The sequence below is a fragment of the Orycteropus afer genome, unplaced genomic scaffold, assembly GCF_000298275.1.
Source record: "Orycteropus afer afer isolate SDZICR_OR568_19922 unplaced genomic scaffold, OryAfe1.0 scaffold00006, whole genome shotgun sequence".
In the NCBI taxonomy this organism is placed as follows: domain Eukaryota; kingdom Metazoa; phylum Chordata; class Mammalia; order Tubulidentata; family Orycteropodidae; genus Orycteropus; species Orycteropus afer.
Genome location: NW_006921593.1, coordinates 26,637,469 through 26,649,367, shown reverse-complemented (window position 1 = coordinate 26,649,367; position 11,899 = coordinate 26,637,469). Strand labels below are relative to the sequence as shown.

General features: G+C 42.7%; 1 protein-coding gene across 1 annotated transcript in view; it reads left to right on the top strand.

Annotated features, from left to right (window-relative positions):
• The first annotated feature begins 489 nt into the window (after nucleotides 1-489).
• GIGYF2 (GRB10 interacting GYF protein 2) overlaps nucleotides 490-11,899 on the top strand; it is a 150,085-nt gene continuing 138,675 nt past the window's right edge. The window contains 1 exon segment of the mRNA XM_007943778.1: nucleotides 490-530. Coding sequence (XP_007941969.1) covers nucleotides 490-530 — 41 coding nt within the window.

Here is an 11,899-nt window from a genome sequence, read left to right as displayed (position 1 = left end):
GGAGAGTTGTGCAGAAGATGTGGGTGGGTAAGGAATGTCCTTAAGTAACAAATCATTGATGTAACTCACGGTGATGTGAGAACTACTGCGAGGTAGTAAAAGGACAGTTGAAGTACATTGTTCTTCCTTCACTTCCCCTTGTTCTAAGGCTAAAGAAGAAAATATTTAATTGACTCTCAGTGCCTGCGTGGGCTGGTACCCATCTATTTCATAAGCTTCATTTTATACCAGGCCGCCTTTCCCCAGAGAAACGTTAGAAGAGAGTGAGTTGGAGCGTAAGTGTGGGTTTATTTCACTTTACTCAGTGGCAGTGGGTTTGATTTATTTGTCAGTTCTGATGACTCTGACGAGAGGAGTGTAAGGAGCGCACATGCCCTACCTGTGCTCTCTGGCCTGGGATTCTGCGTTTAATACTGACTAACTGCATGGAGGTATTTTTCTCTTTAACAGGTTTCTCTGCATAAATCTATTGTAAAAATACGGAAAACAATGGCAGCGGAAACGCAGACGCTGAACTTTGGGCCTGAATGGTGAGTTTTCAAAATCCTGTCCCATTTGATGTTGGATGACTGGTGCAGGATTAAGGTGTTTGTGAAGGTGCTGCATGGTTTATAAGTGTGATTGTTTTTGAAACTTTGCCTTAGGGTCTAGGTGAAAACAGCGGGACTAGTCCCAGGATAATTATATTTGGTAATTACTTCATTCTCCAGTTGTCACAAAATTTCTTGGTCTGGTTATATAGTGTAATTGGATCAAAACTCTGCAGTTCCATTGCCTCAGCACATTACTTATTTATTTTGAGGCCTTATGAGCTCTGGTAGCATAGTGCCTAAAGCCCTTGACTGTTAACCAGAAGGCTGGTGGTTCAAACCCACCAGCCACTCCTTGGAAGGAAGATGGGGCAATCTACTTCCATAGTGATACTGCCTTGGAAACCCAAGGAGGAGTCGCTGTGAATTGGGTCCAACTTGACGGCAAATAACAACATGTAGGTGAATATACAATTTTATATTCTTGCTAACAATCTTAGTTGTATATGTTTTTGCTACATTGTTGGTTGTGATTCCTATTTGTAGACATTTGAAAAATAGTTTTTAATGAATTGTAATTTGGAATTTATTTTACCGATGAACTAGGCAAGTGGTACAGAATACTGCTGGCTTTCAGCAGAAGCCCATCTGGATGGGGTTAACATTTACTGTAATAACATTTAATTGACCTTTGAGTCTCTTACAGATGTGTTTGGACCCTGACTGTGCAATTTCCTTGGAATTTTGAGATCTATCACATTGTATTGTGATTTTCATCCCCTTTTTTTTCTTTTCCTCAAAGTTTGTGGTTGACGATCCTCTCTTTGGTGGCATAAATAATGTGATAGTTACTTTTTTCTTTCAATTTTGAGCAACCCCTTTGGTAACTTCAGAGGGATCCTATAAAGTAGATAAATTGGAATAGTGCCTCAAATACTCATAAATTGTTCAGGTGGTGATTTGTTAAATAATGTAGTCCTCCTATAGTAACTTCTTATTTGAGGAGTCTTAATCAACTTAAGGGAGAGCTCTGGTGCTTTAGTGCCTAAGGCATTTGACTGCTAACCAGAAGGCTGACGGTTCAGACCCACCAGCCACTTGTCGGAAAGAAGACCAGGCAATCTACTTCCTTAGAGATAATCGCCTCGGAAACCCAAGGAAGGGTTGCTGTGAGTTGGGACCAACTGGACAGCAGTGAGTTTGGTTTTTGGTTTCAATCAACTTAAGGAGCTCTGGTAGTGTAGTGCCTAAAGCATTTGACTGCTAACCAGAAGTTTGGAGGTTCAAACCCACCAGCCACTCCTCTAAAAGAAGACAGAGCAATCAGCTTGCATAAAGATTTACTGCCTCGGAAACCCACCGGGGGTTACTGTGAGTTGGAATCAACTTGAAAGAAGTGGATTTTTTTTTTTTTTTTCCAACCAATTTATCAATCAGTCCTACTGTATGGATTTCCTGTTATTTGTGATTCCTAAATGTTCTTAACCCTGTTAGCTGGAATTTAGGGACTGAAGAGAAGTCAATATTTGAAGTTTTAAGAACTAATACAACTTCTGTACTTACAGTTTATTTTGGAAATGTTGACCTAAGTAATACTATATGTGATTTAATTATTTTATGTTTTTAAAATAATCTTATTTCCACATCAATATAATATACTCTAAAAATACCAAACTCACTGCTGTCAAGTTGATTGCAACTTATAGCGACCCTCATTGGGTTTTCAAGGCTGTAGTGTATATCTTTACGGAACCAGACTGCCTCATCTTTTGTTCCACAGAGCGGCTGGTAGGTTCAAACTACTGACGTTTTGGTTAGCAGCCAAATACCTTAACTACTACACCACCAGAGCTCCTTCAATATACTATAATATGTAGAAGAATTAGAAATTATAAGTAAGCCAGAAGATAATAACCACTATAATTTTACCATCCATGGTAACCACTGTAAATATGGTAGTGTATTTCTAGGTGGTTCTGTCCTCTTGGTGGGCTACAGGCACCTCATTTGCATAGTCCCACTACGTCATTTGGTTGTTGTTAGGTGCCATCGAGTCATCTCTGACTCTTAGCGACCGCGTGTACAGCAGAATGAAACACTGCCCGGTCCTGTGCCATCCCATCATTGCAGCCACTGTGTCAGTCCATCTCGTTGAGGGCCTTCCCCTTTTCGTTTTCCCTCCACTTTGCCAAGCATGGTATCTTTCTCTAGGGAATGGTCCCTTCTTACAACATGACTGAAGTAGGTGAGATAAAGTTTAGTCATTCTGGCTCCTAAGGAGCATTCTGGCTGCACTTCCTCCAGGACAGATTTGTTAGTTCTTTTAGTAGTCCATGGTACTTTCAGCGCTCTTCGTCAACACCACAACTCAAAAGCATCAACTCTTCTTCAGTCTACCTTTTCCATTGTCCAGCTGTCACATGCATATGAGGTGATTGAAAATGCCATGGCTTGTGTCAAGCACACCATAGTCTTCAAGGAAATAGCTTTGCTCTTCAGCTCTTGAAAGAAGTCCTTTGCAGCAGATTTGCCCAATGGTATACAACATCTGATATCTTGACTGCTGCTTCCATTGGCGTTGATTGTAAAACCAAGTAATAGGAAGTCTTTGACAACTTCAGTCTTTTCACCATTTATCATGATGCTGCTTATTGGTCCCGTTGTGAGGATTTTTGTTTTATGTTAAGGTGTAATCCATATTGCAGACTGTAGTCTTCAATCTTCCTCATAAGTGTTTCAAGTCATCCTTACTTTCAGCAAGCAAAACTGTGTCGTCTGCTAATGAGCCTTCCTCCAGTGCCATGTTCTTCTTCATATAGTCCAGCTTCTCATCTAATTTGTTCAGCATACAGATTGTATATGTATAGTAAAAGGATACAACCCTGACACACTCATTTCTTGATTTTAAACCATGCAGTATCCCTTTGTGCTGTTCAAATGATGGCCTCCTGGTCTGTATACAGATTCCTCATGAACACAATTAAGTGTTCTGTAATTCCCATTCTTCTCAACATTATCCATAATTTGTTATGATCCACACAATCGAATGCTTTTGCATAGTCAATAAAACACAAGGAAACATCTTTCTGGTATTCTTTGCTTATAGCCAAGATCCATCTGACATCAGCAGTGAGCAGTGACATCCCTCATTCCACATCCTTTTCTGAATTCAGCTTGCATTTCTGGAAGTTTTCTGTCAATATACTGCTGTAACTGTTTTTGAATTATCTTCAGTAAAATTTTACTTGTGTGTACTATTAATTATATTGTTTGATAATTTCCATATTCTGTGGGCTCGCCTTTCTTTGGAATGGGTACTAATATGGATCTCTTCAGTCAGTTGGCCAGATCTCCTAGCATAGCCAAGTGGGGGTGCCTCTAGTGCGGCATCCATTTGCTGAACATCTCAGTGGGTATCCTGTCAATTCCTAGAGCTTTGTTTTGTGCTATGTCCTTCAGTGCAGCTTCAACTTCTTCCTTCAGTAACATTGGTTCTTGATCATATGCCATCTCTTGAAACGGATGAATGTGGACCAATTCTTTTTGGTACAGTTACTCTGTATTCCTTCCATTTTCTTTTGATGTTTCCTGCATCATTCAAATATATTGCCTGTGATAGATGGAGTTATGTGTCAACTTGGCTGCACCATAATTCTGTGTGGTTTAAGCAGTTGTGATGTGGATTATTCCCATGATGGGAGATCAGATGTATATGTTTTGAGCAGCCAATCCATTGAAAGGGAGTTTCCTTAGGAGTGTGGCCTGCTTCCAGTATATTTATGGACATCCTGGGGAAATGAGAGACTCTTCCGTGGATTGGGATCCTGTTGTGCTGCCTACAACTGTCTGTGAGCGAACAATCCACCATTCGGCCTGGAAATCTTGGATTTGCCATTCATTGGAGTCAGCAGCTGATATACTGCCTGCCGACCTTGAGCTCGTCAGCCCCTGCAGCTGTGTGAGTTGGGAAAAGCCTCTAGCTTGATGTTTGATCCAAGAACTTGGGACTTGTTAGCTTCTATAAGTGTGTGAGCCATTTTTCTAAGATAAATTTTTTTTTTTTCTCTCTATAAGCTTTACTGGTTTTGCTTCTCTAGAGAACCCAGCCTAACACATTTGGTACCGAGAGTGATTCTAGAGAGGCAAAATCCTAAGGATGGGCTTCCTGAATTAGTTCTCACCAATTCTGGTTTGGTTCTCCAGTTCTCTAGTTTGGTTCACCGCATGGATGATGCGGTAGCCTACCTTACGTCCAGTTTGGTTTTCCAGTAAAGGGACTGGTGACTCTACCTCCATTAGTAAAGAGGGCCCTGCTAATCCATAGTGTGAGGTGGCAACATTAATAATGCAAAATAGCACCACCAAGAGATCAAGTATTTTTGATTAGTGAGTCTGGGTGATCTCATATTTGATACTTTTCTGCAATTTTGTCAGCATGAGGAGTATAAGGAAGCTGGTTGGTTGGTTCTACTTAAGCTAGACAAAGTGGTGAGTGAGATGAGTTCAGGGCTTCTGAGTCACACACAGCTCAAGTGTTGCATAAAAGACCTTAATATTTCCAATTGTGCTCTGAAAGAAAGCCTTATTTCTTCTAGTAACAGAGCTGATACTGCCAAAAACCAAACCCAGAATCTTATTGTAAAGGTGGCTGAATTACAATGCCAGCTGAATTGCCAACCCAGAATGTTGTCTGAAGTTAAAGTGAGGGCATTGATTGGGAAAAAAAATGGGATCTTGAAACCTGGAATGGTGGGGACATATGAGCAGACAATCAGGAAGATGAGGATATGGGGCCTGTAAATCTGTTGAATTCCTCCCATCTGAAGGGATTACTATAAAACCATTATCCCTCCCAACTCTGTTTGATGGGATTAACCCAGCTCTTCCTGCTGGGTCATTGCCTGAGGTAGATGGCATGGAAGACATTGCTGAATGTTCTCAGGAACTGTCCAACCACCCATTGTTGGTGTTAGACCTGTAACTAAAGTCCAAGCGAGCCCCTAAAGGTGAAATACAAAATGTGATTGAGGAGGTGGTACGCTACACCTGAAAAGACCTACTTGATTTTGCTAACATGGACAGACAGAAACCTGGAGAATATGTATGGGAATGGTTACTGAGGGTGTGGGATAATGGTGCAAGGAATGTAACATTGGATCAGTCTGAGTTTATTGATTTAGGTCCACTAAGTACGGATTCTTCATTCAGTGTTTCAGCTCGAGAGGTTAGGAAAGGATCTGATAGTTTATTTGGTTGGCTTACTTGAAGCATGGATTATGTGGTGGCCCACCCTTAAGTCAAATTGAAGTACCAGACCTGCCTTGATATAATGTAGAAGAAGGTATCTAGAGGCTTAGGGAAATTGGCCTGTTAGAATGGATATATCAGATTAGACCCCTAGAGCCAGAAATGGAGAGTCCCAGAGGACACACCTTTCACTGGTATGGTGAGGAACAAATTTGTGAAGGGAGCCCTAGCATCCTTGAAGACTGCTGTGATTATTATTTTATGTAAGCCAGATCTGACAGTGGGAACTGCCCTAATTGAACTAAGACACTTAACTATGAGGGGGCTGATTGGACCCCGTGGTAGTAGGGGCTAAGTGGCACCACCAGTTAATTGACAAAGGAAAGGTGGGCGTGATTACCATAAAGGACAGCAGAATCAAAACAGTAATCATAATACTCTGACTCGTGTGGAATTATGGCATTGGCCATTTAGGCATGGAGTTCCTAGGAGTAAAATACATGGCAAATCTACTAAATATTTACTTGATCTTTATAGACAGAAGAATTCTAGGTCATGTGAACAGCAACCTAGATTGAATTGCTAGAATACAGAGGCACGGCCTCTCAACCAATTCCCAGAGTTGAGTCAGTTTACAGTTTACAACCCCTTGAATGAAGGGGAGGCTGGGTCCCCTTGATGAAGGACTCCATCCACTACATTGCCAAAAATTTATAATGTCAGTCTTTTCCCCAGCTTTCCCCAAAGGGATCTGAGGCCTTTTACAAGAGTGATGGTTCACTGGGGAAAAGAAAATAATCAGAGTTTTCAGGAGTTACTAGACACTGGCTCTGAACTGACACTAATTACAGGAGACCCAAAGCATCACTGTGGCCCACCAGTCAGAGTGGGGGCATATGGAGGTCAAGTTATTGATGGAGTCTTAGCTCAGGTGCATCTCACAGTGGGTCCAGTGGGTCCCCGAACCTATCCTGTTGATTTCCCCAGTTCCAGAATGCATAATTGGATTAGATATACTGAGCAATTGGCAGAATTCCCACATTGGGTCCCTGACATGTGGAGTAAGGGCTATTACGGTAGGAAAAGCCAAATGGAAGCCATTAGAACTGCCTCTACCTAGAAAAATAGTAAACCAAAGCAATACTGCATTCCTGGAAGGGTTACAGAGATTACTGCCACCATCAAGGACTTGAAGGATACAGGGGTGGTGATGCCCACCACATCCCCATTTAATTTGCCTATTTGGCCTGTGCAAAAAACAGATGGATCTTGGAGAATGACAGTAGATTATTGTAAACTTAATCAGGTGGTGACTCCAGTTGCAGCTACTGTTCCTGATGCAGTTTCATTGCTTGAGCAAATTAGTGTATCTCCTGATACTTGGTATGCAGCTATTGATCTGGCCAATGCCTTTTTCTCAATACCTATTTCAAAGGACCATCAGAAGCAATTTGCCTTCAGCTGGCAAGGCCAACAATATACTTTCACAGTCCTTCCTCAGGATTATATCAACTCCCTGGCACTATGTCATAATTTAGTCTGTAGGGATCTTGATTGCCTTTCCTTTCCACAAGACATCATACTGGTCCATTATATTCATGACATCATGCTGATTGGACCTAGTAAGGAAGAAATATCAATGACTCTAGATATATTGGTGTGACATACGTGTGCTAGAGGTTGGGAAGTTAACCCTACAAAAATTCAGGTACCTTCCATTTCAGTGAAATTTCTAGGGGTCCAGTGGTGTGGGGCATGTCGAGATATTCCTACTAAAGTTAAGGATAAGTTATTGTATCTGGCTTCCCCCACAACTAAAAAGGAGGCACAATGTCTGGTGGATTTTGGAGACAGCATGCCCTTCATTTGGGTGTGCTGCTTTGGCCTGTTTATCAAGTGGCTCAGAAAGCTGCTAGTTTTGAATGGGGCCCAGAACAATAGAAGGCTCTGCGACAGGTTCAGGCTGCCGTGCAAGCTACTCTGCCACTTGGGCCATATGATCCAGCTGATCCAATGGTGCTTGAAGTGTTTGTAGGAGACAGAGATACTGTTCGGAGTCTTTAGCAGGTCCCTATTGGTGAATTACCATGTGGACCCTTGGGATTTTGGAGCAAAGCCCTACCATCCTCTGCAGATAACTACTCTCCTTTTGAGAAACAGCTTTTGGCCTGTTTTTTGGCTTTAGTAGAGACTGAACGCCTAACCACGGGCCACCAAGTCACCATGAGGCCTGAGCTGCCCATCATGAACTGGGTGTTGTCTGACCCACAGAGTTGTATGTGCACAGCAGCACTCTATCATTAAATGGAAGTGATATATCAGAGATGGGCTTGAGCAGGACCTGAAGGCACAAGTTAAGTTGCATGAGGAAGTGGCCTAAATGCCTATGGTCTCCACTCTAGTCACATTACCTTCCCTCTCCCAGTGTGCACCTATGGCCTCATGGGACATTCCTTATGATAAGCTGACTGAGGAAGAGAAAACTCTTGCCTGGTTTACAGATGGTTCTGCATGATATGCAGACGCCATTTGAAAGTGGACAGCAGCAGCCCCTTTCTGGGACTTCTCTGAAAGACATCGGTGAAGGGAAATCCTCTCAATGGGCAGAACTTAAGAGCTGTGCATATGGCTGTTCACTTTGCATGGAACAAGATATGGCCAGATGTGCAATTGTATATGGATTGATGGGCTTTATAGCTAATGGCTTGGCTGGATGGTCTGGGGCTTGGAAGGAGCATGATTGGAAAATTGGTGACAAGGATGTATGGGGAAGAGGCATGTGGATAGATCTCTCTGAATGGGCCAAAGGAGTAAAGATATTTGTGTCTCATGTGAATGCCCACCAAAAGGTGACCATGGCAGAGGAGAACTTTAAAATCATGTGGATAGGATGACATATTCAGTAGAAACCAGTTGTCCTTTTTCCCTGGCTACTCCTGTTACTGCTCAATGTGCTCATGAACCAAGTGGCCATGGTGGCAGGGATGGAGGTTATGCATGGGGTCAGCAACATGGACTTCCACTTAACAAGGCTGATTTGGCTACCAGCACTACTGAGTGTCCCATCTGCCAGCAGCAGAGACCAACACTGAGTCCACGATATGGAACCATTCCTCCGGGTGATCAGCCAGCAATGTGGTGGCAGGTTGATTACATTAGACTACTTCCATCATGGAAATGACAGTGTGTTGCTCTTACTGGAATAGATGCTTATTCTGGATGTGGATTCGCCTTCCTTGCATGCAATGCTTCTGCCAATATTACCATCCGTGGACTTACAGAATGCCTTATCCACTGTCATGGTATACCACCTAGCATTGTTTCGGATCAAGGGACTCACTTCACAGCAAATGAAGTGTGACAGTGGGCCTATGCTCATAGAATTCACTGGTCTTACCATGTTCCCCATCATCTTGAAGCAACTGGCTTGACAGAGCGATGGAATAGACTACTAAAAACACAATTACAGCACCAGCTAGGTGGCATTACCTTGAAGGGTTGGGGCATTATTCTCCAGGAGGCTGTATATGCTCTAAACCAGCATCCAATATACTGTGCTGTTTCTCCAATAGATAAGATTCACGAGTCCAGGAATGAAGGGGTGGAAATGGGAGTGGTACCACTCACTATTACCCTTAGTGACCCACTCAAAAAATTTTTGCTTCCTGTCCCTGCTACCTTATGCTCCAAGGTCTGGAGATTTTAGTCTCAAAAGGAGGAACACTCCCACCTGGAGACACAATACCGATTGCATTGAACTGGCAGTTAAGAACGTCACCCGGGCATTTCGGCTTCCTCATGCCTCTGGATCAACAGACAAAGAAAGGCGTTACTGTTGTATCTGGTGTGATACATCCTGAACACAGAGGGGAAATTGGATTGACATTACATAATAGAGGTAAAGAAGAATTCCTGTCTGGAAAACAGGAGATTCTTTTTTTTTTTCTTTTTATTGTGATTTGGGTGAAAACTTACAGAGCAAATTTGCTTTCCATACAGCAGTTCACATACACTTTCTTATGGCACTGACTACAATTTATTCTAATGCAACAGCTCCCCTCCCACTTCTTCCTGATAGTTACCATTTCCCTGTGTCCATCCCTCCATGTATTCCTGCCCCCTGAGTTGTCTCCCTGTGCATAAACAGCCCTTCTTTTTCCCATGATTGTTCTCTCCAAGGAGTGTGTCTACCTCAGGTAAATGTTCAACTCCTATGCCTGTCTTTTGTTTGGCTGGAAGTCATAGGTGTGGATTCAATTTCAGACCTGAAGGGCAGCTAGGGGCCATAGTCTCAGGGGTTCCACCAGGTCTTACCAGACCAGCAAACCTGGTCCTCCTGCCTTTTTTTCCCCCCAGATGATTTTGAGTTTTGCTCCACATTGTTCTTCCTCTCTATCCAGGATCTCCTACATAGATCCTTCACCGAGTGGTTCACAGTGGTAGCTGGGCACCTTGTAGTTCTTCTGTCTTATAGTCATATAGCCTGCAGATCCAGTCGCTTGGACTAATTTGTTTCTATGAATCTTTGGTTTTTGTCTTTGTTCTTTGCTCTGGAGGAGGGGAAACCCATTGTTGCATCTAGATGTCTGCTTGCAAGCTTTTTTTTAAATTGTGATTTGGGTGAAAATTTACAGAGCAAATTCACTTTCCATATAGCAGTTCACATACACTTTCTTATGACATTGACTATTATTTACCCCAATGTGCTAGCTCCCCTCCCACTTCTTCCCGATAGTTACCTCTTCCCTGTGTCCTTCCCTCCATGCACTCCTGTCGCCTGAGGAGACATCCCTGTGCATAAACAGCCCATCTTTCTCCCATGATTGTTTTCTCCAAAGAGTGTATCTACCTCAGGTAAATTTTGAACTCATATGCCTGTCTTTTGTTTGGCTGGAAGCCACAGGTGTGGGTTCAGTTCCAGACCTGAAGGGGCCATAGTCTCAGTGATTCCACCAGGCTCTATCAGACCAGCAAACCTGATCCCCCCACCCTATTTTCCCCCACATGATTTTGAGTTTTGTTCCATATTGTTCTCCCTCTCTATCCAGGATCTCCTACATAGATCCTCATCCGAGTGGTTGACAGTGGTAGCCAGGCTCCATCTAGTTCTTCTGGTCTCATGGTCATATAGGCTATGGATGGTGTACCAGTTGCTTGGACTAATTGTTTCCATGAATTTTTGGTTTTCTTCATTTTTCTTTGCTCTGGACAAGCAGAGACCCATTGTTGAATCTAGATGGCTGTTTGCAAGCTTTTAAGATCTCAGTTGCTACTTGCCTAAGTAGGAGGTGGAACAGTGTTTTATGTAGTATGTTATACCAGTTGAGCTTGATGTCCCCTGTGACTGTGGTCCTGAGCCCACAGGTTCAACTACTCGGTCCCTCTGGGTAGCTGGCTGTGACCAAGAAGTGACTACAACTTTGTCCCTTGTCACCTCTACTGTACACCTGGGAATTCTTACAGAACATACAAATACACTTGTAGAACCATTGTCTGCCAACTCTATACCTGGTCTTGGGTACACTTCCTGCTGCATAGACATACGTAATAATTAAGCCTGTCCACGTATCTATCTACCCTTATACCCATGTTTGCCTTCACTGACAACGCAGTACTGTATGTGCAAAACGGTTCATCTTTGTTGTCTGTACCTCCCGTGTACCTCTCTATGTCTCCCTCTTCCTCAGTGCTACTCTGTTGATCACTCATATTTGGTACATTGCCCTTCTCTTCACCCAAATCAATACTTACCTCTATCTGTCTAACAGTGTTCCCTCCCCTCCCACCCCTGGTAACCAACAAAGAAAATTTGCTTCCATATTTAAACCTTTCTTTGAATTTTACAATAATGGACTAATACAATATTTGTCCTTCTGTGATTGACTTATTTCACTCAGCATAATGTCCTCCAAGTTCATCCATGTCATGTGGTGTTTTGCAGATTCTACGTTATTCTTTAGGGTTGCATAGTATTCCATTGGGTGTACGTACCATAGTCTGGCTATCCATGCCTCAGTTGATGGAAGCCTAGGTTGTTTCCATGTTTTTACTATTGTAAATAATGCTGTGATGAACATGGGTGTGCATATGTCTGTTCTTGTCATGGCTCTCACTTCTTTAGG